The sequence below is a fragment of the Sinocyclocheilus rhinocerous genome, unplaced genomic scaffold, assembly GCF_001515625.1.
Source record: "Sinocyclocheilus rhinocerous isolate Xijiao unplaced genomic scaffold, SAMN03320098_v1.1 scaffold1444, whole genome shotgun sequence".
Classification (NCBI taxonomy): domain Eukaryota; kingdom Metazoa; phylum Chordata; class Actinopteri; order Cypriniformes; family Cyprinidae; genus Sinocyclocheilus; species Sinocyclocheilus rhinocerous.
This window is the reverse complement of record NW_015654934.1, coordinates 98,635-126,468: the sequence shown is the minus strand read 5'-3', so window position 1 is coordinate 126,468 and position 27,834 is coordinate 98,635. Positions and strand designations below refer to the sequence as shown.

General features: G+C 37.6%; 1 protein-coding gene across 5 annotated transcripts in view; it reads left to right on the top strand.

Annotated features, from left to right (window-relative positions):
* The window catches only part of LOC107717766 (polyhomeotic-like protein 2), a 45,224-nt gene extending 17,390 nt beyond the window's left edge, over nucleotides 1-27,834 (top strand). Inside the window, exons 2-15 of one of the 5 annotated variants that reach the window (XM_016524603.1) lie at nucleotides 3,006-3,234; nucleotides 4,723-4,866; nucleotides 7,842-7,919; nucleotides 8,155-8,316; nucleotides 11,114-11,266; nucleotides 11,363-11,675; nucleotides 19,119-19,480; nucleotides 19,598-19,751; nucleotides 24,374-24,570; nucleotides 25,384-25,513; nucleotides 26,016-26,130; nucleotides 26,226-26,349; nucleotides 26,443-26,716; nucleotides 26,796-27,834. In XM_016524603.1, the coding sequence (XP_016380089.1) occupies nucleotides 3,070-3,234; nucleotides 4,723-4,866; nucleotides 7,842-7,919; nucleotides 8,155-8,316; nucleotides 11,114-11,266; nucleotides 11,363-11,675; nucleotides 19,119-19,480; nucleotides 19,598-19,751; nucleotides 24,374-24,570; nucleotides 25,384-25,513; nucleotides 26,016-26,130; nucleotides 26,226-26,349; nucleotides 26,443-26,716; nucleotides 26,796-26,950 (2,526 nt within the window). In that variant the 5' untranslated portion in view covers nucleotides 3,006-3,069 and the 3' untranslated portion in view covers nucleotides 26,951-27,834. Of the gene's footprint in view, nucleotides 1-3,005; nucleotides 3,235-4,722; nucleotides 4,867-7,841; nucleotides 7,920-8,154; nucleotides 8,317-11,113; nucleotides 11,267-11,362; nucleotides 11,676-19,118; nucleotides 19,481-19,597; nucleotides 19,752-22,923; nucleotides 23,210-24,370; nucleotides 24,571-25,383; nucleotides 25,514-26,015; nucleotides 26,131-26,225; nucleotides 26,350-26,442; nucleotides 26,717-26,795 lie in introns of those variants that run through there. The other 4 variants (XM_016524602.1, XM_016524604.1, XM_016524607.1 and 1 more) reach the window with 4 other exon arrangements.

Sequence of the window (27,834 nt, the reverse complement as noted above, 5' to 3'; positions counted from 1 at the left end):
AATTGCATGTGTAAATTAAGTCAAGCTGGTTGTCTGATTTGTGAGTGCTTGTGGTGGTAAGCCGTTTGAAATCAAATGAAGCTTGGAGTAAGAGGAAGCCTGCAGTGTAAGGCTTCTCCAAATGGATGTTGAAGTCGCCAAAGACTACCAGTGGACTGCCATCCTCCGGGAATGAGGACAGAAGCCAATCCGACTCCTCTATAAAAGTGCCCAGTTGACCAGGAGGGCGATAAATTACTACAACATGGACAACATTTATAGGAGCTGTTACAGTAATAACATGAGATTCAAACGAGTTATTATTGCATAGGGGAGAGTGGGTTGAGCATTTCCAGTTGTTAGAAATGAGGAGACCAGTACCCCACCCGTCCCAACCTGACGGGGTGTGTGAGAGAAAGAGTTGTTAGAGAGAGCAGCAGGGGTTACTGAGTCTTCTGGACGAATCCAGGTCTCAGTCAAGCCCAAGATACTAAGAGTAGACTGAGAAGCAATTGCAGGAATGAAGTCTGCTTTGTTGATAACTGACTGACAATTCCAGAGACCCACAGAAAAAGAGAGAGGTGTGTGCAGTAGAAGAGGTGCATGATAGGACGCAGGTTAGCAAGATTGCATTGCCGTCTGTGTTTGAGGTTAGAGCATTGTTGAGAGACAACAGGAATGTATTGGAAACACATGATAGATGTGCAATAGAGAGGGCAAAAAGGAAAGTGTGTAACAAGGAAAATAAAAGATACTTAAGTGCCTTAAGTCACATGTTTTTACCCGAGTCGGTCTTCACACGAGAAGGCTGAACATGACGGCTGAACAGATAACAAATAAATACACAGCTTATCGACTCTTGAGTGAAAACAGCTGTGGACCTCTTCACAGTTAGCACAACAAAAGCCTAGCAGGTGAATGGCTCAAATCGAAACTACCGCGGGATAGTTTGCCACTTAAGTGCAGTAAATGAGCAATACAAATATCAAAAGCTTCTTCTTAGCTGACGGCTATCATTCTAATTACAAATAAGTGCAATCAAAATACAAATTACAATGAAAGAAGAAAAATAGAAATAGATTCACATGTTCAGAGCTACTGGCGTGGGCAAGTGGATCATAAATGAACTGAGGCCTGCAATTGTGAGAGGTGTTACAGTTAGGCAGTCAAGAACCACAAAACGTCCAACAAACGGTGTAGCTGTCACTTTCAGTGAGAATTTAAAATAAGAGGATTTAGTGGTGAAAAGGACCTGTCTGCACGGATTAAATCGTGATCCTGTCAGATGGAACTCAATGTAAGAGTGACATGGATTTTAATGCATGATGTTTAACACAGCAAACCACTAAAGTATACTGGAATCACGTGAAAGTCTGTGATTGATTTAGTGCTGGTCTCCCCTCAGGGTAGCAGAAAGCTTGGCTAATTGCAAGTAATCTGAATGAAACTGTTCGTAGCTTTGGAAGTAGCATGTGAAACTTAATTATCATGCTCATTTTCCCTCTGTTTTCCCTCTTTGTCATCATTTAATGCTCACTTAAAGATAATCTGTTAAAACCATCAATTTAATAATACTGTTAAATGTAATCTTTAGCAAATCTCAACATTACAATATATGCCTAAATTCACCTGATTAGTTTATTTTAGTTTTTAGTGTTTTATTTTTAATACATTTAGACAAAATAGAATAGAAGTTAGCAGCCATATTTTGAATACATTTTTCAGTATGACCAAAATTTTAATATCACACATTCCTTCAAAATTTGTAATTAAACTATTATGCTAATGATATAATTGGTGATGAAAAAAATTAATTACATTTGTAAAACAGAAGCATAAACTCAAATGTATGTGCAAAATTATACATGTGTACACAAACACATACAGGCCACTTTAACATAGCAGCAGAATACGTTTTTTAGTTTTAAAGGGATAGTTCACCAAAAAATGAAAATTTTGTCATTAATTACTCACCCTCATGTCGATCCAAACCTTTAAGACCTTTGTTCATATTCGGAAAACAAATCAAGTAGAAGAACGTTTCAGTTGCGTTGCTGTCAATGGAGGGTCAGAGAGCTCTCGGATTTAATCAAAAATACCTTAATTTGTGTTATGAATGTGAATGAAGGTCTTACAGGTTTGAAACGACATGAGGGTGAGTAATTAATGACAGAATTTTCATTTTTGGGTGAACTAACCCTTTAAGGCCCGTTCACACCAAAGACGATAACTATAACAGTAACTATAATGTCTACGGTGGCAGCATCATTGATATTTACTTTAGTCACTGTCTCTATGGTTACGTTATATTTGCAGCTATCACGAAAAATGAAAAGAGGAGTCACATCAGTTATTCGTTCATACAGCAGTGGCTTGAATATAAGTTGAATGAACAGGATATTTTGAGAGTCATGCCCACTGGCGTAATTTTGGTTGGAACCGTGGTGCTTTTTATGGTATAATTTTTATTAGATTTTTTTTAGATATCTGCTCTATATATGTGTGATAATACCTAAGATTATTGTAACTCCATATTTAATATATTTAAGTACTTTTATGAGCAGCAGTGACAAAATTTACTTTGTCAAAAAGAAAAAAAAAATATGCTGCCAAGTTCCAAGTCCCAAATGACTATACAATATGCACTTATACACTGTGTACTTATGCACTATGTACTCAACCATGTAGAGTATGAATTACATAAGGTTGTCATTCATAATCTGAGTCTGATAGCCCCTCCCCCTTTGCTACGTAATTAAAGCTGTGACAGTTGAGTGCATGAAGTGTCCAACATTCCACACTTTGCTTTTTCGGTTATTTAAGTGCATCATCCGGGTATTTAAAGTGCACTTTTTCTTTTTGAAATTTTCAGTGTGAACACACTACTCGCACTGTTTATACTACAAAATGTCATAGAATAGTGCATAAGTACATGATTTGGGACGCACCTAATGACATGTACTCACTGTCAGCAATGTAAAGAAAGACTTTCAATGATGGACATGTTGCTACTCTGTCTTTCTCAGCTGGAGGGGAGTGTAAAGGATCGACAGTAACCGTGGATCGGGCACAGGCAGGCGGAGGCCCCCCATGGAGAAGGAGCAGGGCACCGTGGCCTCCAGTGCCAGTGACACCACCCCTAGCACCACCTCAGCCTCCACCGGCAGCAACACTACAACAAACTCCTCCAGCAGACAGCAGGCTATGCCTCAGATATCAGTCTATGGAGGAATCACAGACAGACAGACCGTTCAGGTAGAGAAATAAATAGCCACAGTCAGTCAATTGCAAGTCCTTCACTGTGCCCCATATATTTGCATTATCCTCTGGCACCATCTACAGGCCATGTGCAGCAAGTACTTCTAAAATTAATCAGCATGAGGGTCTCATTCATCATTAATGTGGTGATCTTTTTTTAGTCACGTGCATTTAGTGTTGTTTATTTAGTAACACAGTATTTTTAAATAAATATAAGTTTTATTGCCATATAATAGATCCTTAACTATCCCGAATGATAGTCCAGAAGTTCTCTATGAATCAGAGTGAGTCAACAGCTGACCACCAGTGATTGGCTGCACAGAACAGGATCTCTGATGGCAGCTGAATTTGAATGGTAGTTTGTGGTAACACTGAGCACATGGTCAGTAAGGATCCAGCTGGATTTATTCAAGAGAGCTCAACATTTGGTCCTTCACAGGGTAAAATCGGTTTTATTTGGGCAGTATGTACATTGTTAAACATGTTAAACATATTATATAAGAGACTGTGAGACACGTAATCTTGTTTCTTAATAAGAATGTGAACTTTTTGATCCTTTTCTTTTGTAGATTTGTTTTAGGGATATCAATCCCTAATCTGATATAAGGACAATCAATTCTTTCTGCATTTTAGTGCTTATTTCCTCAGCAAGAGGTCTGTCAAATTAAACTCCTCCCTTTGACTACACTGCAGAAATCAAAATGGGTATATATAGTATTAATAGTTTTACTGTATAAAAAGTAATATAATTATTACAGTAACACTTTACAATAAGGTCTCACTTGTTAACATTAGTTAATGCATTAGCTAATGTGAACTAACAGCGAGCAATATATTTTTATAGCATTTATTAATCTTTGTTTATGTTAGTTAATAGAAAAACAGTTGTTCATGTTAGTTCACATTGCATTAACTAATGCTAAAAGATAAAACTTGATTTTAGATATGTTTTATTAAGTGTTAAAATAAAAAAAGCTAAGATTAAGAAATACGGTAGGAGTATTAGTTAGTTTTGTTTATCAGATGCTTTTATCCAAATGATTAGCAAATGCAAATAATTTAACCATGAGTGATTTTAAAAGCAGTGGTTATATTATAATAATATATTAATATATATTATTAGTGGTTGACAGTCCAGTGATTGCCCTGAGGACAGTGTGTACAGATCATGTTAGGTGGGATACTATAGCTATGAAGGGAATGTAGTCATGCTGTCAGGCTGCTGTGATGGATGGCAGTGACCCCACATGCCATATCAGTGCACCCAGCTACCCTCTGTGTTTACAAAGGAATCGCTCTGGTCTTCTTTCTGCATGGAATGTTATGTGCTGGTTATACATTATACAACACAAAATGTTTTGCTTTACACCTCTGTGGGGTGAAATACACCATGAATAATATATGCCCTAAAGGACTTAGTAGACTAGGAGAAGAATAATTTTCACATGTTCATTTAGTAATCCTATCCCATCTCATCTTACTCAGGTCATCCAGCAGGCCTTGAACAGGCAGCCCAGCACAGCAGCAGCTCAGTATCTACAGCAGATGTATGCAGCTCAACAACAACACCTCATGCTACAGACTGCAGCACTACAGCAACAGCACCTGAATCTGGCTGCTGTGCAGCAGGTGGGCACACACGTCATAGACATATACAGTAGAATGCAAAAGCCATTAAAAATGATTTGCTTTAGGCTGCACTTGAGCTGCAAGAACTCCTCACGTTTGTGTAAATCCTGATGATCATGTTCTCCAGCATGATGCACACAGCATCTTGAGCTTCAGTAGAAGAACATCTGACCATCTGTACAATAAATTCATGTCACAAATTTGATTAAAGAAAATATAACTATAGAAATGGTGAATAGAAATAGTGCTGTATCGTAAATGTTACTTAATCATTTTAGGCCATAAAGTTTCTTTTTCATACATATTTTCAGATTTAAATTAGATTTGGAATCAGACTTTTGGACCCCATACATCAACATATGCATCTGTTAAATGCTTGCTCAAGCTTACTGGCAATGCGTAATGCATGCTGGTACTTTATATTTACTCAAAAATGATTCTCTGATCTAACAAACTAATTCTTGTTCTAATATTTGATCAGCTCAGACAATATTTTTCTTGTTTGTCTCTCCTTAAAGCGTTTCATTCGGAAAGATGAAAGAAATAGTTTGTTCAGTGATCACTTGACATGCTAATGAAACAGAAGAAATGTGCATGCACAAGCATGCTCTTAATCAGGTAGTGCTTTACTGTATGTGAAAATAGTGAGGTAGTGGTTAAAATACAATATTGTGTGACGATAAAAGCAGATAAGGTCTAACGAAAATCACTCAGGGCTCTTTATGAATTGTGCAGTCAGTAACTCATGTACAGGGTCATTCATCTCTTTTGACAAGTATTGATGTGGGATTCTTTGCAATGCCCAGAGGCATGTTTTGCAACATTTAACAAAAATCTGCTCTGGCAGAGCCACATCCTGTGGATATTTGAGAAAACCAAAGGGAACAAGCATTTCTTAACACCTAAGGAACAATTTGATTTATATTTTTGGTCAGCATGTCAAGTTTGTGTTGTTTGTTCAGTGGATATTGCTGTGAATTAAATTAACAGGTGGAAATAAAGCTCTAAAGTCAGCTAAGCCATTGCTAATATCATACACATTTCATTAAATGTTTGAGACACAAACTATTTATTACAACAAAACATCTCAGAATTCATCAAATCCTTTGCCAGTATTGAGGTTTGTGCTTTTATTTTCACACCAAAATAATGTGACTTCCTGATGATGATGTCATTAAGAAACTAGTTAAAGGAATATTGCACAAGGATGAAAAGTGAGATTGAGAACACTAGAGTATAAAAATGATTACCAATCTGAACAATATTTCAAAGAAAGCATGTTTTGTTTAAAACATTTTGATTAAAGAAATGGGAAAAAAGAAGAGACATTTAATATTTCTTAATAAATTGCCAGTTATTCGTGTTAGTTAGTTAGTAAGTTACTTAGTTAGAAGTGCACATGGTAAAAATGGCAATAGCTATTCACTCAAACCAAATCTAGTGAAATTATTTAAAACTCACACCTATATTCAATTAATTTTCTTTTTAAAAAATGTTTTCAATATCTGATGGACACATGAAACTGCACTGCTAAATATGAAAAATGGCTTAAAGGATTAGTTCAATTCCAGAATAAAAATGTCCTTTTTTAATTTACTCACCCCCATGTCATCCAAGATGTTTATGGCTTTCTTTTTTCAGTCGCAAAGAAATCAATGTTTTTGAGGAAAACATTCCAAGATTTTTCTCCATAAAATGGACTTCAATGGGAACCAATGGGTTGAAGGTCCAAACTGCAGTTTCAGTGCAGCTACACGATCCCACGAAACGATTGGTCATTTTCTAAAAAAATTAATTAAAATGTATATACTTTTAACCACAAATGCACGTCTTGCACTAGCTCCGTGATGCGCGTCCGCGACTTCACGCATTTATGTAATCACGGAAAGGTCACGCGCGGTTAGCTCTTCGTCTGTGTACTCCGGTTCAGAAAGGTAGGGTAGGGCGAAAAACTCCATGTCATTTTGTCCTCCGACTTTGAAATCGTCCGACATCATTGTTTTACCTTGTTTTGTAAAGGGCATTTGAATTTCTTTGCACATTCACTTTGTAAACACTGGGTCGGATACTTCTGCCTACGTCACGCGTGACCTTTCCAACGTAACTACATAATGCGTGAAGTCGAGCTAGTGCAAGACAAGCATTTGTGGTTAAAGTATTTAAATTTTTAGTTTTTTGAAGAAAATGACCGATCGTTTTGCTAGATAAGACCCCTATTCCTCGGCTGGGATCGTGTAGAGCCCTTTGAAGCTGCACTGAAACTGCAATTTGGACCTTCAACCCATTGGTTCCCATTGAAGTCAATTATATGGAGAAAAATCCTGGAATGTTTTCCTCAAAAACTTTAATTTCTTTTCCACTGAAGAAAGAAAGACATGAACATCTTGGATGACATGGAGGTGAGTAAATTATCATGACATTTTTATTCTGGAAGTGAACCAATCCTTTAATACCTACACTAAAAAAATGGTGGTGAGACAATTTTGACTCCGAAATTGCTAGTATATTTCATAAATAATAACAAAGAAATGGCAAGTAAAACATTGAATTAAACAAAAAATGTAGAAGTGGAAAGACTTACATAGTAATTTCTGGTAAAACATACTTAAATTATCATTGTTTTATTAACAACATAAACTTAATTTATTTGGAAGCAATTAACTAATAATGACCCTTTTTAAAATATTTTTAGAGATTAAAAATATTTTGGTTCACAAAATGGAAATCCCTTTTGGGGAGTAAAGTATGGTTGAATATATTGTGTGGTTGTAGAGTTGAGTGGCAGGCTGTTCACACTCTGCTGTGGGAATGAGGGATCTGTTTCCTGCCTCTCTCTCTCTCTCTTCCCTTCTCTCTTGCTCCGGTGCTGTTGTTATTGATTAATGAGTGCTGGGTTTGACTTGTGACCTGTCTCTGTGTCTTTCCTTCTTTTACCATCTCTCTCTCTTTCTCTGGCATTCATTCATTCCCCATAGGCTAGTATAGTGGCAGGAAGACAAAGCTGTAGTCAGAATGGCACTACATCCCAGCAGACTGTGGCCTCCCAAACCACTGTAAGTATTATTAAACCTGACATTGATATCTCACTCAACAAGTCTCCAGTGCTACAGAAAAAATGGTAGTGGGCATTACTTACAGGCAACCGCTTTTTTACCTGGGAGGTTCCTTCATTTTTGGCTGATTGTGATAATTGTAATGTTTTGGTCAAGATTATGATTAATTATTTTGACTACATAGATTTCAGAAAGTAAAAAGCATATGTTTTAAGATTTTTTCTTGTTGAAACAGATAAACCTTGCCACATCCCCTGCGGCAGCTCATTTGATCAGTCGAGCCCAGAGCGGGAGCTCCGTTCCAGTCTGCATTTCCCAACAGGCTGTGCTGCTGGGAAACTCCTCCACACCCACACTCACCGCCAGCCAAGCACAGATGTATTTACGAGCTCAGATGGTAAATCCTCTTACACACACACACACAACACAACCGCATGTTGTACAAATGTGCTTTCTAAATAAAGACATACCATAGACTTCTATTGTTTTGTACATAATGCTTATTATAATGAGCACAGATTAAACATGACTCATTTTATTTTATGAAACATAATTTTATTTTACTTTACTTTACTTTACTTGTCCTGGAGGATAATGTCACTAACAAACTAGTGAAAGGAATATTGTAAAGGATGTTTATGCGGTTTAAGGTTCAAAAAACACATTATTTTCCACATACTGTACATTATTGTTTCTCCTCTATGCCCCGCCTTTCTGAAACGCGTCGATTTTTACAAAGCTCATCGGTCTGAAAAGCGATGTGTGCTGTGATTGGCCAGCTATCCAGTGCGTTGTGATTGGCCGAATACCTCAAGCGTGTTACGGAAATGTTACACCCCTTACCATACTGTGATGCCTTGTCCCGGCCGAAGCGATGAGACAAAAACATAAAAAAAAACATTATAAACGAGGCATTTGTTGCATCCAGTGGGGACATAATTACGGATTATAATGACTTATACTGTCTTTTTACGCGTTGCGTTGCATCGCGCCGCGTAAACATAAAACCATGTCTGCATTTGTGATCGGAGAAATGACAAACAACAAGCACTACTCTACACTGCTCAAAACTCACGTTTGAGTCATCAGTGGCAAATTCCTTAAATATGAAAATGTACTTATAGACTGTGAGTCAGAACAGCCGGCATTGTAGGCTACTCTTCCAGGATCAGGAAACAGTCCTCCATAAAATGTGCTGCACACATCTGAATATTTGGGTTGTACTGTTCTATATTTTTCAAACAACGATGTCCCTAAATGTGCCCAAAAGAAGGTTTTGTCATATTTAGCCAACTTATGGTGGCAAAATATAGTCAAGTAAACCCAAACACACTGTGTGGAATTGTGGAGTACAGCTTGTAACACTCCAAAGAGAAAGGAAAATTTGAAATTGCATCTTATGACCCCTTTAAGTGAGCATTGCGAATATCTATAAAAGTACTAATTTGAACAATATTTCCAAAAAAGAATGTTTTGTTAATTAGAAAAATAGAAAAAAGAAAAGACACTTATAATATATTAATAAATTGCCAGTTTTTCATGTTAGTTAGTTAGTTAGTTAATTAATTGTGTGTGTGTGTGTGTGTGTGTGTGTGTGTGTGTGTGTGAATTGAGTTTCGGAGTGTCCGCAAACTTTTCTTTTAATATTTATGAAACATTAGCAGAAATATACAATGCAGCTTTTCACACAGCGACCTGAAGGAAAGCAGTCTGTTTCCCAAGTGACCGCGACAGGCGCTTCTGCTGAATATTCATGAGCTGCTTAATATTCATGCGATATTCAAATGAGGCACAGGAAGCATTTGGATTGGGCGGAGTGTTTAAGCTGCTGGAGAGATCGGAGATAATGATGATGTTTCGGGAAGAGGAGAAGGTCATAGAAAGCTGTTTAATTAGCGCGCTCGCTGATCACCTCGTAAGACGGCATTAGTGGAGGTCTGCAAACACAACCGCTGGGGACATGAAAGGTCAATGGAGATATTTTATTCACCATCAGACAAGAACAAGTCACATAATAATTTAAAACCTAGACAGAAAAAGACAGAAAAGCTAATCGGAAAAAGTGCAACAAAATAACATCAACTTCCATAAGCAGGCAAAAGAGAAATACGATAAGATTTACTTAAGTCAAGTCAAGTCACCTTTATTTATATAGCGCTTTTAACAATACAGATTGTGTCAAAGCAACTGAACAGCATTAATTAGGAAAATAGTGTGTCAATAATGCAAAATGACAATAGTAAACACTAATTTTCCAGTTACTTACTAGCTAGCAATCGAAGATATTCCTGTTGATTTTGTGTCTGTCTGTTTGTTATGGGTATTTTCATTTTTGTAACATTTATTTATTTATTAATTTATTTATTTTTTTCATTTTGTTTTATTGCACTGCATGGCATTAAATTTTATTACATTTGAACACCACATTGAATCCGGCTGAATTATTTAGACTTAATAAATTATATATACATTTACAAAATAATAATAATAATATATAATGATTATTTAATAGCATAATAAAGTATTTTTCAAACAACGATGTCCCTAAATGTGCCCAAAAGAAGGTTTTGTCATATTTAGCCAACTTATGGTGGCAAAATATAGTCAAGTAAACCCAAACACACTGTGTGGAATTGTGGAGTGGTCCCATTTCAAATCCTACATATAAACGGATCATTTTGGTTTCCTAATGGCAGCGCTCACTGTAGTGTGGTTTATAGAGAAATGCCTAGTCAAATGCACTGCTACTAGACAGTCTTCTTCGAGATTTCCTCATGAATAAATAGTAATTTCCTTGAAAATGGAAAAATAATTGGCATTTGCCTTCATTTTACAGTGGTCTGCTTTTACTTCTCCTGTATTGTGTGTGTGTGTGTGTGTGTGTGTGTGTGTGTTTTGTCATTTGGCCTTGAATAGTAAACATGGCACAGCTGCAGCTCTTTCAAAAAACCCAATAAGGATGCAGACCAAAATGTTTTCACTGGCACATCAACTCTATTTTCTCAAACACAGTTTTGGCTAGGAACTGATTAGCAGTAAATGAGCTGTTTGAGATCTGCCAGAACTTTCAGCACTATTCAGCACTGTAACAGCTGAAATGGCTCAAGTGTTCTCTCTGAAGTCAAATCTGATAGCCTAGTATTTATGTGACTCATACATTCGAATAAAGTAGCCATTTTTGGTGTGATTTCCAGGCACAGCAAACCAATCTTGTGCAAGTAGCAAGGAGCCTAGGCCGAGCTGTTCCTTTGTCCCCTCAGCTAATTTTCACCCCAACTGCCTCAATCACTGCAGTTCAGCCGGAGACCTCTGCATTGTCAATCAACACGCCACCCACCAGCGGACAGGTTACCCTGACATACACCAGCCTGACTTACATCTATATCAATATATGCTGTTTTTTGGACACCCAACCAAAGTCACTTCTGTCTTTCTCTGCTTAGATACAAAACTTGGCTCTTCGTGGCCAGCAGGGGGCACTGACTTCCTCCCTCTCTCAGTCTCAGTTACAGAGCCTGAGTGTGAAACAGTCCCCCGGGGTATCAGCGCATCTCTCTGTTACTAGCCAACCAGTGGCCCGACTGAAGAGTCCTGTAGCGGAGCTGAACTCTCAGGGAGCTGCTGCAAAGGGCAGTCCTACAGAAATGTCCTCAGATACTGTGGGAAAAAATGACAAAACCAGTGACCTCACAACAAGGGAACTTAACGTGTGTCCCAATGTGACCTCGGTGGCGAGCCATCCTCTCATCAGCACAGGTGAGCCATCACTGCCCGAGTGCTGTCTTAACGTGCATGCAGCAGGGGCGGATCTAGTGAAAGCGTAGTGTCTCAATTGTCTTCCTAATGCAGGAGTGAAAGCAACAAGAAAAGCTTGAGTGTGAGGGACATCTGGCCTTGAGCATTAAACGGGGTGTCGGGTTGCTGTGCCAGTGGTCTTGAGGAGCACACTGGGCGGCAGTGTTTCACGATAACACACCTGCTATGTGTGTATTTGTGGCTGGTGGGATTCTCTATTTGGTTGCGCCCCCCAAAGTCAGGCTTCTCTGAAAGGATATCCTTTATCACTGAGACAGATGCATAGCCTTTTTGGTGCAGCAACACAATTTTCCCCACGTACTAGTAAAGTGAGATGCTCATAAAGTGACCCCTGAATTACTGACATTCAATTAGTGGTATATATCAACAATATAAACAAATTAGTGAGTCATTATACCCGTGGATGCACAACATATTGGTGGCATATCAGTTATCATCTGATATTAGAGATTTTTTATTTATTTAATTACATTTTACATTTGCATTTAGATGACAATTGTTTGCTGTCATCTAACACTTAAAGTTAATCTTCTAAAACACTAATAATTTATATCAGGTTATATCAGTTATATCAGAATATCAGTGTAATGAAGGGTCGAATGAAAGTGAGATGAGGCGGATCCACATGCAAGCAGGGTTTAATGATTAAATAAAACAAACACAAGTAAATCAGGAACGCAGAACAGGAACAAAGACCAGGGAACCAAGACATGAGCATCTACGGCAGGGGTCTCCAAACTCGGTCCTAGAGGGCCACTGTCCTGCAGAGTTTAGCTCCAACCCTGATTAAACACACCTGAACTGGCTAATCAAGGTCTTACGAGGCATAGAAACATCCAGGCAGGCACGTTGAGGCAAGTTGGAGCTAAACTCTGCAGGACACCGGCTCTCCAGGACCGAGTTTGGAGACCCCTGATCTACGGGAAAGCAACAACGACTGACACTGAACAAGGCAAGCACAGGAGTATATATACGCAGATTAACAAGGCTAACAAGGGGGTGGAGCTAATGAATTGTCATGACAACTAATAGGGGTAACTGATTTTAGTTTTTAATGTTTTGATTATAATTTATTTAGACAAAATAGTATAATGTTTTATTAATGTCATTTTAATATAATGTTTTTAACCATAGACTTTTAGAGGCTGACCCAACCTCATCCTGATTTTCATTGCATAAAAAACACCAAATATTTCCACTGGTTTTCATGTAGGAAACACATAGAGAAATAGGAATATAAAGGGCTTATATAAAAATACAGGCCAATATACCGTGTTAATATGAAGGGATTTTCCATATGAAATTTATTTTTTATTTTTTACCTGTATTTGAATTATGCATTGCATTGCATTGTGTTTCAGGGTTGTCCGTAAACTTAAGGCAAAACATACTGGTAATTTTCTGCCAGTACATTATCCGTTTTTCAGATTTTTTTCTGTACAGTGTAAGCATATATGAGATGGGCGTGTTAGGCCTTTTAATCACTTTTTTAGCATTAGTCTTTTTTTTAGCATTTTGCTTCATTACACAGAACACTTTTTTCACTTAAAAATGTGAGACAATGTTGTGGAATAAAACAAATGCAAGGTTTAAGACAGCATGTCAAATTAAAACCAGTTAAACTTATAAAATATGCATCTTGAAAACCACTGTGCTCTGTTTTATTCTAGTCCTTTTTCGAAACCAAGAAAATGTCCTGTGTAAATGGTTCCTAAGAAAGATACTTTTTAAAGATATTTCAAGATATTTCAGTTCTTGTTCTTGCATTTCTTGTCCGTTAATCTCTTAGCACATCAGACATATTAATAGCAACATGCCACACTCAGGACAAACAATCCTTCAGTAGACCACTCAAATCCGATACAAATGGAAACCATAAGCGGGCTAATGTGTTACATATTTGTGGGTGTGGGTTTCTGTGCATGTGGTAAGGTCCTGACCATTTCCTGTCATGAAAGCTTGACAGAGAGGGTTCAAGCACCAATATACACACAGAAATGCTATAGAAAAACCCAGAGAAACCACTGGAGCCATGAGAAGGGTCAGTACTTACTGGCAACACCAGCCATCTGTATATTTTGCTTTACACACTTGTTGCTTAAATGAGTTTCATGTACTATACTAATAGCATTATGATACTTGAATTCAGCTCTGTTTAAACATCTGCCCAGTTCTAGTAGTTCCTAAAAGAAGACCTGTTATTATGGTAAATCTGGGTTGAAATACTATTATTTAGAGAGGAAAAGTCTATGGAGAAACCAATTCGTAAATGTAAATGGTGTGTTGAATGGCTCACTCTCCCATTGCCCATGATTTCTTCATAAGGAATTCATTAAACTAGAAAAGCATATAGCCAGGAGCATGAAACTGGCATGAAAGTATTTGGACCATGACTTGAGAGAAACCTAAGTAAGACCAGACATTTCTTGGAATTACCACTTCAAAATTGAAGTGTTGGGTCTCTATGAAGCATTTTGATCAAGGTTGAGATTGTGGACCCACAGATTCTTTAATCAGCTGTAATGAACAATGGTTGGGAGATCTTTTCCTTCAGAGACCAATAACGTCAGTACATGAGCAGAGTACCTCCGCCTTCACTTTGGGACTTAAATCAATAGTCAGTGAGAGAGAGAAAAGAAACCTGTCCTATTTTCAAATTGTTTATGTATTGTCACGCTCTAAACCAGGATTCCTCAAATCCAGCCCTGCAAGAGTTCAGCTTCAACCCTAATCAAAAGCACCTCAGCAAGCTAATCAAAGTCTTCAAAGTTACTAGAAAATTACAGGTAGGTGAGTTTAATCATGCAGGGTTTGAGTTAAACCCAGGGCTGTAGACTGATGTCTTTGACGGTTACCCTTTGTTGCGACAAACAACTTTGGCAGCGTGAAGTTAACTAAAGAGTCTATGTCATGTAAAATAAATTGAGCTGGATAATGACAGTTGTCTTCTGCAGAGCTGCTTTAGCTGAATCAAATTAATTTTATAATTGATGAACATTTTATAATTGGTGAACATCAACACTCTTATTAAACTGAACTGACTTGAGCTGAATATCAACACGTCTTGAAAAGGCGAGTATGTGCGATACACTAAAAGCATCAAAAACACTTGTATTTACAAGAAAAGAAAACTGTATATGTCTCTACAGACATAAATGGAATTCTTTTGTTTTTACTTGTGTTTGAAGTAGCACTCAGTATTGAAGCACAGGGAAATGCTAGTCTTTAGCACTTATGCCTCAAAGGCCAGGAAGTCTTGCAGACGTTTGTTTTTTCATCATACTAAACTGGGCTGAGAAAGGGCAACAGTTAATTATTTATCAACATGGGTGGAACTTAAACCAGAATGTGGTCTTCGGAGCTCAAAGAAAGGCCTGCATCTGTTGTTGCTATTCTATGAATGCTTTGAACTTAACAATCTGCCAGAGGAGTGTGCGAATATGGCACACTATCTAATATTGTGTTAATTCTGAAACTATCAGAATAGCACATAGATAATACAAAGCACACTCCCACTTAGGGGTGTGCGATAATGACAAAAAATTATATCTCGATATTTTCTGGAATTTTGTTGATAACGATAATTAGACAACATTTTACTGAACAAGTTATTGTGTTGGTACTTTGACAGGTTTAGGACTGCCATGGATAGCTGACTCCCAAAGATTTTGATATTCATCATATTCTGTGAGGTGGTTAGTTTGCAGGAGTAACAGAAATGAACTTTTCCAATAAGTTTAAATAGATTTTTACCTTTTATGGGCATTTTTACCTTTATAATTTTTCTAACCAAATTAAATATATGCATCATCTTTTGTGTCAAATTCTTAAATTTAATCAGTAAATTCAAATAGTAAGACGCTATAGGGCTGTAGCCTGTTACCAATCAAATGAAATCAGTATCAACAAAATTTGTGTTTGCAATGCATAGGTGGCACAGAATCTGCATCTGAAGTGGCATTTAGATGCATTTATTCAGACTGTTTAATGCAGGAAATGAATGCATTTAACATGCAGTTACAAATGCATAAACAATGTTTTGATGTTTTAAAAACAAAACAAAATATACTTTAAATATAAACCTAAAATCGCCAGTAGGTGGCGGCAAATCACTGCATGAGTGAGTCATTGTGTCATTCATTCAACCGATTCATTCAAACAGCTGATTGGTTCAGTAAGAAACACAAAATAGTTCTTTGGCTTTGTTTGAAACTATTTTCGTTGACGAAATAGAGAAAAAACAGGAACTTGTGTCTAAAATGTAAGTCAATTAATATTAACTTGTTTATTGGAATGTTTTATAAAATCAATATCACATTTATCACATATCAAAAATCACACATATCACAAATATCACAGTACTGATATTTGGAGAAAAAACTGTACACTTCATGTGATATTAACAATTTCAGATGATATAAAAGACGTATAAAAGTCATATGGGGGCATATTTGCCCCCTTATCTTGAATTTGTTTGGGAATTCTAAATGTATTTTAATAGACTAAATTATGCAGTGAAAGTGTGAACTCTAAATGTGCTCGCGCAGTAATGTACCCTTGTATGCGTGCACATCCCTGGACCCTGTTCCCCAGACCTATCAGGACTCGAGCTTTCGATGTTGCTGCGTGTTCAGCTCCTGCATCTACAGCCAAAGTCCCTCACAGCCCAGAGAAGAGGAATAATAATAATAATAATAAACTATCTATATTATGAAATAATCAAGTATTTTTTTGAAATTGTAGTAATCGACTATCCCCTCAAACGATTCGGAGGGGCTTCATAAAAGAAGGAAATGATCAGCGTGTTTCTCAGAGAAGGGACAGAGCGGTGTGGAATAAAGGTAAATTATGTGAAAAATAATGAGCTTTTTAAAAAACGAAGCATTAACACATGTTAGACTGCACCCCATAAACACAATCAAGCCTAGAAAAAAACCACTGAACCACCCCTTTAATGTTAATTGCTGTTCACCTTTCTCCTTAAGTTCGTCAATTAGTATACTTATTTCCTCTGTATATCTATTACACTAAATAAAAATACAATCTTCCTTCCTTCTCCCTCTTGAATTCTTTCTTCTACCTACCATTTGTTGTATTAAATGTAGATGCCTGCCCTTTCGCTCATTATCCCAATAAGATTGCCCATTTTTATTTATCTCCCTTTTTATTATTGATTTGAGTTCTGCTTTACTATACAGAATTTGCATATCTATGTTTTCCTTTGCCATCATTTGTTTTACTAATTTGTCTGCTTCCTCATTTCCTGCCATTCCAGTATGTGCTGAAACCCACAAAACGGAACTATCTTATTTGTCTGTTGCAACATATATAATATCAGAAGTATCTCCAAGACAATATCGTGTCTAGTTTCTGACTGTTGAGCATCCAGGCATAATAAGGCTGAACTTGAATCTGAGCGTATTAGAGTTTTGTTTAGTCCCATTTCAATTATTTTATTCATTGCTATCATAATTGCTAGCAACTCTCCTGTAAACACTGAAACATGATTTGATATTATTTTCCCTCCTGACTCTTTCCACCTTGGGATGATGTACGCTACCCCCACCTGGCCATTCTGTGGATCCTTAGATGTGTCTGTAAAAACTTGTATATATTGTTCATATTTAGTTCCAATATATTATTTTGTTAACTCTTAAATTAATTTTATTAGATCCATTCCCAGTTCGATTTCCTCAAGATCTAGTATTCATATTTTTTGGATTGTTTGAATTATCTGCCATGGCCCTCTAGCAGCATCCCTCCCTCAGCCCTCTGTTACCCTTGTAGTCCTGCCTACTCCCACTACCTTTGAACAGACTCTCTGTTTGTATGGAGGATTTTGATTTTCAAGACCCTTACGTTTGATCGCTTGCCTTATCAGAAGTTGTTTCTTCTTTGAGGCAAAGCATTCCATGAGAATCTAATTTTCTTGAGTAATAATGCTTATCGGTCTCAACAGTACTTAGTAGCACAAATGTAATCTTTTAATATAGAGTGTGGAAAGCTTAAGATCAAGTGAAATTGTGCAAATTATGTCAAACAGTCCAAAACATCTGTCCTCCATTGTTCAACCAAACAGATTGTCCCGCCACCCAAAATTAAACAATTGGTTGAGCCAAACAGAGTAATATTAAAAGTGCCACATTGTTTACGCTCTTCAGGACTGGATCAGAAAGTTTCAACATTTTAAAATGACTCACAGCACATTTAAGGTCCTGCACAAATTAGGCTGACATTCCTCTTGAGTTACCGCAGCACAAGCTGTCAGAGTATGTCTAACTGAAGGTTACTTGGAGCCATCTGATTCATCCAGGTCATATGGCGCTTCACGAGTGGATGAGTAGAGCTATGCTTTAAACACCTTACATTTGACATTCCAGATCAGAAAGCTGAATTCAGCCAAATGAACCCATTAACTTCAAGTCAGCAAGAAAAACCTGCTCGAACAATGAAAACCCCTCCGGGAATCTCACGGGCATCACATTTAGGATGTAGTGCTATAGTCTTAAATCTTACAGTAAGACATTATTTTACTTAATGAATGTATAATGTATGGTAAAATGGTTTGTCTAAAATGATCCATCATTGTTTAAATGTAGTCAGTTCAACTTAGTTGTGTTGCTTGAACAAGATGTCAAAGTTTCATATATATATATATATATATATATATATATATAGGGGTGAATTCAGGTATATTTGGAGACTTTTCTATATATATTATATATTGGGACATATATTGGGGCAATTTTATATATAAAATCGACCAAGCAAAATATTTTATAATAAATATATACGCATCCAATTTCCAAATCTATTGTCCTGTAGGTGATATAAATTAACATACTGTATACATGTTGGGTCAGAATTTGAACCCAGTTGTGAATTCTCTGTTGTTAGATGAATTTACTTAGTGGAAATTCCTTATGCACAACAACCCAACCAACAGCTGATGGTGCAAGCTTGAATAAAAATACCAATTATATGGATAGTTTGATGCAGAACATATTTTTTATGTAGTTATTTTTCATGCACTTAAAAATAAAGGTTCTTTATTGGCATCAATGGTTCCATGGAGAACCTTTAACATCCTTGGAAAAATTACATTGCACAAAAAGTTCTTTATAGTGGAAAAAGGTTCTTTAGATTATTCATATATTTTTCACAAAAAAATATTTTAAGAATTGTTCGCTGAATTTTTTTCTTTGGAGAATCCAAAATGACTCTTGTTGCATCGCTATGAAACCCCTCTTTTGGAATCCTTTATTTTTAAGAGTGTATAGTCTATTTACTGTGGTATAGCTGGTTTATCATACTGCATGTTTCTCTGAAACTGAAACATCAGCCATTAACTATAATTGTTTTTTTTTGTTATATTTATTCCAGCATATACCCAAATTCAGACCCATCAGCTGCTCCAGCAGCACAAGCAGCAGTTTGTGATACAGCAGCAGCAGCCTCAGATACTGCAGAGAGGTCAAGCGCAGCTCTTAGAGGCCACCACCATTCATCCTCACACAGTGCAAGCTGTAGCCTTTCAGCCTGCCCTGCCAGCTCAGCCTCAGCAGTGCCCTATTCCTCTGGTACCCAAAGTGCCTGTTACCTGCCACCAAGCTTCCATCTTCCATTCTACTATTGTGAGTCAGCAGGCACTTGCCCAGAATGGACAGCCACCCATGAGCCAGAGCAAAGCAGCACCTCTACAGCTTACTGCAGTTAATGTCCAGATCCAGCCAGTTCAAACTCAAGTAAGTGGATTGAACATCATGTATTTGTCCGTTTTTTGATTTGTATGTATCCTAATTGTATTAGTTTCACTTATTTGCTCCTATTCTGACCATGTCCTGTTCTGACATTAATTCCAGCTGGGAGTAGCCACACAGGATGTGTCCGATAAGGACACCCCTGTTCCTCTTGAACCGCAGATGCTATCCATACCAATTCATGTGCCAACCCAGACAGAACAATGCGAGTCGATCAAACAATCTCAACAAAGTCAAGTGACAGAAAACACAGAAGGTACTGATTATTTTGTTATTACATTGCTTCATCTTCATCTTCCATTTATTTAGTTTGTTAGCTCAAAAAGGGTAAGGTTTGTATACTGTTTAATGGTTTTTAATTGATCAATCCCTGCAAGCATTGTTCGTGTTTTGATTAATACATGCAGTATATAAGCCAAGTTGGCTCCATTTTAATGTAATCAGAATGAATAATGGATGAATATATTTAGTACATCAAAGCCACAATAAAAACAGCTTTAGCAGTTGAAAATCTAACTTTTGAATAATTTCAAATACCAGGATGCAGATAACAGGGGTTTTGTGGAGTCTGAGTTCTGAGTGAAAATTGTTTCTACACCAATTTTTTTTCAGTGTAGCTGATTTATCATGCTCTGTTTCTCTGAAACTCAAAAGAGAATGTCACATCAACCATTAAATTCTTTCATCTTAAACACTTTATTATAGATTTAGATATCACAAATATATCACACCATAAAATACAACATGCAAAATCTTTTTATAAAAAGGCATGAAATATCAAAACATCCAGGTCACATCCAGCTATACCGACTGCAAAAGCAAGAGGTAAGACTCCTGCAGCAATCTTGACCTAGCCAGACACAAGAGGGCCTACTATGTCACCACCATCGGTAGGTTTGCCAGTCACAAAACACAAAGGCCATCAACGCGAGCTCTCCCCTCAAGCGGAAGAGTAAATCTGTCACACCCCCAATATCTATTGTCTGGTCGCTGCTCTTGTGAGAGTGTAACAGCTTCTGCTATGATTAGGGTCTGAGCTCCGTTGTATTCGGTTGGGCCGTGAGAATAAAGGTGGACACACTCTGGCTGTCTGGCAGGTGTGTCGGAGGCTTAACCTCAAGAGTTAAATTATGAATGATGATAAACTGCTCTTTTATGAACGGAAATGACTTGAGGCATCAGAGCACTTGAGGCATAAATCATGTCATGTTTTTTAATTGTATCATGCTGGCTTCAGATAATTTCGCTTGATATGGATCATGGTGCATTCATAAAAGTTTTAATGCATCTTTTGTTTTAGATCAAACACATTTAGGCCTGGTTTCACAGACAGGGCTTAGCCTAAACCAGGATTAGGCCATAGTTCAATTAGGACATTTAAGTAATTTTTATAAACATGCCTTAGAAAAAACATTACTGGTGTGCATCTTGAGAAAAAAGAAGTGCACTGACATATTTTAAGATCAATCAGTGCAAGTTTCTTTCAGTTGAAACAGCCCAGGCTTACATTTTAGTCTAGGACTAGGCTTAAGCCTTGTCTGTGAAACCGGGGGTTAGTGTTTTTTCATGTGTGGGATTAAAAAGTATATACTTTAATGGAGTATGTCTATGCTAGTATAGAGGTGAATGTGAACTTGATGTGAACTTTAGAGGAAACATGAAGGGAATTATCCTTTTTATTATTTTGCAAACATTATGGGAAAGTTACTTTTAAATGTTCTGTGAACCATCTAACTTTAGTATGAATAAAAAATAAAAATAAAACGTTAGCCGAAAGTCCAATCAAAAATTTTTCTGAAAATCATTCCATTAACAATGTATAAATGAGGTTTTTGTGCTAATGCTTTGAAAACGTTATTAAAGACCAGGTAACTTTGAACTGAGGTTCTATTAATGTTCCTGGAAGAATGCATGTTCATAATTTTGAGAGAACTTTTGCAAGAATGTTTCTGAGTGAAAGTTCTGAGAATGTTCCATGTTAGCTGGAAAAAATTGCTGTGGTTATACCTGATCAATTACTACATTTCAATAGCTTGCAAAATATAAAATGTAATGGCTCCAGACATTGACATTGCAGTGCGAGACGAGGGTTTAGCTTACGATACTTAGACTCCATTGTGTCCGACTCCCAGCTGCTGAGTGTGGCACACGAGTGGTATTGTATATCTTACGAGCGATAGACTCACTAAACATGCACCCTGGGTTACCCTGGGTCTTCCTTTGTCCCTGAGGAACCCTAGACCCCTCTTAACGAAACATTTGTGTGTGCTCTCAATACGATATAATCTTGCAACTAATGCAGGGTAGAGCTAAAACAGCTTTTAAAAAAGATTTATAAAAAATTTACTTTTTTAAAAATGTACTTTTTTCGATTGATGTATTGGACATATACAGTAGTGTAGATGAATTAGTTAATGAGAGAACTTTATTTGCAATATATTTTATTTTCTGAAGTTTAATTCACTGTTTTTATACTATAAAAACAGTCTGCAATCATAAGCGTTTTACATTCATAAAACAGTGTAATTATCTTTGAAGTCCATATCAACCAGAAGTTGCAAATGGCTTTACTTCAGTATTGTGATGTATTTCCCATTGAAACTGAATATTGCATGAGGGAAAAAAATAGAGGATGGGGCTTGATTTTAGCGCACCTCCTCACAATCTCTAACTCACAACAGACTGATGGTTAGAGAGGAGTGGTTACATTTTCTGATGTTGACTAAAGATTACGAAGACGAACAATTAGTTTTTTCATGTGGATTAATTTGCATGGATTAATTGTTCACCACAAGACTACTAATGTGCTCAAACAACGTAAACGGGGTCAATTTTTGATTTCATGCAGACTTTAGCATGTAACTTTGTATTATGTATACATACATAATAAATGGCATTCTAGTTGGTCGAGGTTATTAGTATAAGGTTGTTTTATTGGTACAAAGAATAGACATAGGTTTAGGACCTGGCATGAATAAACTAACAATTAAATACATGCAACATTTGATCTAAACCTGGCTATATCATTGGGATACTAGGATACCTGTATATACTGTATATTGCTTACTATAAGAAAGGTTTCAAGCAGTAGTATGCTACACTTTGTCAAATAACCTCATATTTTAACGAGTTATCTCAGAAACAAATAACATCTTATTTTATGTAAAAATTTCAACTTTGACAGTCCAATCAAGTAATGTTTCAAGAAAGAGATCATTTAGATTTTTGCTTCCTGTTCATTCATAAAACTAAATGAGAAAGTCCAACGAACTGCAATGTGGCATTCCATGCTGCTAAAATAGTATGAGTAGTATGCTAGATGCTGTTCCAAAGATAGCTATGGAGTACTAGATGCTCTTTTTCTGCCTACGTGCGCCTCTGTCATGGAGCCGCTCACAAATTTTAACCAATTACGGAACGGCTCTGTGCTAAATGCGACCTGCTATTGGACAGAATTCCAAGCGTGTGGGACCAATCGCAGCTGCGCAATGTTTCCTATTCATTTCCCCCATACAAAGAGGATTAGAGAGAGCGGCCCCGCTGCTCACATTGAGGGAATCGGTTAGAACAAACAAATCTACGCACACAAGAAGTTTGGATCGGATCACTTGCTGTACTGCTTTGTATATAACACCAGTGGATTATGGAAGTGTACTCGGAAGCTTTGGAATGCTAAATTCACTTTAGTGTTTTCCTTTTTTGGCGCTTGAAAGTGTAAGTAAAGAGTGCGTGAGCGGAACAAAGGCGTGTGCTGTTGACAATCACCAGGACGCCTGTGCGTGAGCGTTTGTCTGCAGTGGGAAACCCTGCCAAATGTTCGGGATATAAAGTTACAAAGTTCCTCGCCACTTGTTCTGGGTCGGAGGGGTGCGACTGGTCTTTGCCGATATGTTTTTTTGAACGCGAGTGTGAGTGTTTGAACCGTCTCGAGGAAGCATGGGAATAGAGCTGCTACGTTACAGTACAATCGTAAAATCTGGCAGTTTTTCAAAACGGGTAGTGCTGAGAAACTTCAGTTTTTTTTTAATCTAGGCCTTTTTAGATGGTATATAATAATAGTCGCATAGCTCTTCATAAATCAGTTTGCTGTGTGCAGACGTTACAGATCAGATGGAAAAGCTGGTAAAATAAGCAAGTGGTTTCAGTTGGCGTGAATGTGTTTTATTCACAACTGCATGTGAGCAAATAATGCAGAGTAGTTTATAAATGTATCATGAATATTACAGTGTGCGTTAACGCTAACCTTTCGCACGTTTTATAAAAACACTTGGGGACCTATAAGAGTGTCATGGATTTGCGTGAATGGGTCGTTCTTTTGAGTCGGGTCTTTTCGATGAATCTGTAGAACCGGTTCATAAAACCGTTCTGAACCTTTTGTGAGCACGAACAGTATTGAAGCGTTCGGTGCGGTTCTCTGATAAGATAAAGCACACTGAAAATGTTTATTACGCGATTGTATGCCAGTTTTATGAACACACGCGAAATGGGGTTAGTTTTAATAAACATAATTTTAATAAAAACGTACATAAATGTATTCGGCAAAGAAATGTAAATTAATTTCACCATTGTTTATCATATTTCGAAATGATTAAATCATCGCAACAACAAACTGGAATGAGACCCGAAATCACTATAAACACCATTATTATTGAAAACTAAAAGAACGTAGTAAACTAAACAGCGATACGGCTTTTGGAACGGTGTTAAAATGCCACGGCGAGATGTCACGGGGCACACGATGACGCAATTACGTCAAATTATCACTGAACCGGATCTTTGAAACGAGCTGTTCTAAAGAACCGATTCGATGAAATGAGTCGGACTTGCCGTCCGTATTATGGTGTTTCTGATGGATGCTGTTGTGCTCGTGTTCAGCAGGCAGATTGAATGTGAAGGCAGGTGTGGGCTCACCTCCAGCCATGACCTCGGGCAGCGGCAACAATGCGCCCACGGTGACCGGCAGCGCTCCGCAAAATGGCGAGAGTAAACCGCCGCCACAGGCGGTAGTAAAGCCCCAGATCCTCACGCATGTCATCGAGGGATTCGTGATTCAGGAGGGAGCTGAGCCTTTTCCCGTGAGTGCTGTTTATTTCAGTCCATCCCCTCTGGGTGTTTACGTTTTCTGTTTCGGGTTCTCTCATGATAATTTATCATAGTTTGTATTTAATAAAACTATAGTGTTTTAACTATATTTATTAAAGAGATGCTTTTCATTGTTATGCTTAGATACTTGTCACTTGTAAAACTAACTTATTTGTGTTAGAAACAACTACAGCTGCTCTGTTTGTAATGAAGTAGCAAAAGCCTAAATAATATAGTTCCTGCAGTGTGTTACAATAGTAACTTAAATCCGTGGTAAAATTGTAGGTATCCAGCTTAAGTCACTCCGCTTGCTAGTAACATTTTGACTTTCTTTGGAGTACGAGGAAAAGTTTTGAATAATGTGCTGGTAGTTCCTTTTGCATTTAATTACAATGAATCGAGGACTTAAGTTGTCAAGCTTCAATAAAAGCACCTTTGTCAAATAATACTGGAAAAATAGTTGGAATGTAGTGTTTTATGGACATAATTAATTGTATCACTTTTTCTGTCATTTTGGAGCTTGACAGCCCTAGTCCTCATACAATAATTAAAAATGTATATATATATATATATTCTGTCTTCCACAGAAAAAAGTCACATGACTTTTGGGTAAACTATTGCTTTAAAATAAATTCATTTTAAGTCCTTGTTTATTAAAAGAGGCACACTTCCCTCTAGTGGACAATATACCACAGCCATTACTTAAATCTGCAGACTTTGGTAGAAGTTTCAAAAGCAGTGAGCATGCAGTATATGCCATGTGTAATGAATAATGTTTTTATGCAACACCTTGTGGATCTATCCAGGTTGAACGTCCATCCTTGTTGATTGAGAATTTAAAGAAGCAGAAGCAGCATCAGGCTTATTCAGACCTAGAGAAGCAGTCTCAGACCTTTCAAAACATAGACTCTGAGATGGACGATCTTTCACAGCAAGGTAAAGGTCACTTTAAGGCAGAACTACACCACAAGACTTTTGCCACGATTTACAGTTTGGACGAGATGCAGGTAGTTGCCCAAAGTTAGAACTAGTCTGCCGATGAGTTGACAGGTTTCATAGAAAATTATGTTGTGTATGATGGGCACAGACTCATAATTCTATTCAGTCAGACGATAAGACATGTTTATTTTCAACACCTATTATTTTCATCTGTCATGTGTCTACTAACAGCAATCTAATATTTCAGTGTGAGTTTGTTGTGTTCGGATTGACTTGAAAGTCTGATAGTGTGTGATCCTCAGTCGTTTAGTGTCTGATGCCTACTTTCTTTGTAACCATTTACAAAGTCACCAAATATATGATGCCTAGTGTTTTCAAATCTGTTCAGATTGTGTAGTGTTGTGTAATGTATTCCAGCCTTTAGTTACACACTTGATGGATTACTGATGCTCTGACTGTTGCTAATGTTGTCCAATCAGCCATGTAAATTCTTTCGTAGAGCTGACTAATCAGAATGCTGAGCCAATGCTGTCATGTGAATTCTGTGGGAATGTAGACTTCGCATATAACTTCAAGAGGTCCAAGAGGTTTTGTTCTACGGTGTGTGCAAAGAGGTATGTGGGTTCTTCTGTAGCATATAGGTTTATATAAGTTTTTGTATCAACACATGCTTGGATGGTTGTTTGACTTGTTTTTTCTTCTCTACTAGGTATAATGTTGGGTGCACAAAGCGAATGGGACTTTTCCCAAGAAAATCAACCACGGAGAACCCAAAGAAACAGAAAGCCTCCAACGCCAATCATCATAACAGCAGCATGGATGTCAGGAAATGGGTAATCGCTGTTTCTTCCTGTCTCATTGCAGTGTCCCATTGGGTTTGTCTATGCAGAAATGTGCTTACTTGTCTCACTTGTGTTCTCTCATAGAATCCAAGTGCTCAAACAACCATGGGAGCATCTTTGTTATCCCCACACCCCTCTCATCCAAGTCACGGTGAGTCCAGCCAGTGCTCAGACATGTCCAGCTTCGAAGAGCCCATTTCGCCACTGTCCAACTCCAGCTTTGGAGCCCAAAGGCTTCAGAATGAGGAAAGATTCGATCACAGTAGAGAGCTCCCTCTCCTGACGCAGCACTTCCTGGCCAGCGACCCGACCAAGTGGAATGTCGAGGACGTCTATGAATTCATCTGGTCTCTGCCAGGTAGCTACCATAATGTTCCTATGCTTTTTTGGATCACAAATGATTTAAAAGTCACTAAAAAATCTCTCTTTTGCACCAGGCTGCCAGGAGATCGCCGAAGAGTTTCGCTCTCAGGAGATCGATGGCCAGGCCTTGATGCTCCTCAAAGAGGATCATCTCATGAGCACCATGAACATCAAACTGGGCCCAGCACTGAAAATCTTTGCCCGCATCAGTATGCTTAAGGACTCGTAGCCTTTCCCACAGCCTTATCTAGCTTGGAAAGGACACCTTAACATCTCTGCACTGGTTTCCTCATCCCATTGTGGGTCCTGGGGATTGCTGCTCCTCAAAACCAGAAACTTGTGTATAGTTCTCGTCACAATCAAATGGTTTCATCCCTAAAGCATGATGATGTGACTTGATTAAGAATTTCTCGTATTTTCAGCTGTGCCAGGCCTGGGAGGGGGCGACAATCCATCATGTCAGGAAGACAAGCACAAGTACTTTTTGTGCAAACAAATGTTCATCATAAGGTAGCATGGAAACAGGTTTACAGTTTCTTTACTGTTTTGAACTGGACTTTGTGATTTATCTGTCGTAGTTCTGGTTCTCATTGTCACAGCAACATGTGATGTTTGGTTAGCTAAGGAAAATTTTGTACCTTTAGCCTTGCAGTGTGCCATCATTTGTAGGTAGTAAACTGCTCAGGATTCTTCATCTCACAGGATGTTCCTCAATTCACATGCAGTTACATCAGATTTTGTAGTCAAATGTGGCATTTTTGACATGGTGATAACGGGAATGAAAACTTTGACTCTCCAAGACGTGCCTAATATTTTCTAAATAGCCCAAAGATTACACAAACGTTCATGTTTTTAGTTCAAGTGAAAGCAGCATTTCCAAAATCCATTTCCCAGCATTCAAGTTCAAGGACTGCCAGTAATATCACTACATTTAAGTTCAAAACCCATCTTGGTATGATATGATGAACTGGGATCATTTTTCATAAATCACTGTTATCCCAACCATTAATGTGTGCACTCATTTTACATTCATCATTTGATCAAATTTCTGTATTTATTGAAAGCAAGTCTCTGATTCTGTTTTATATTTGAAAATAAAACTCAGAAAACATT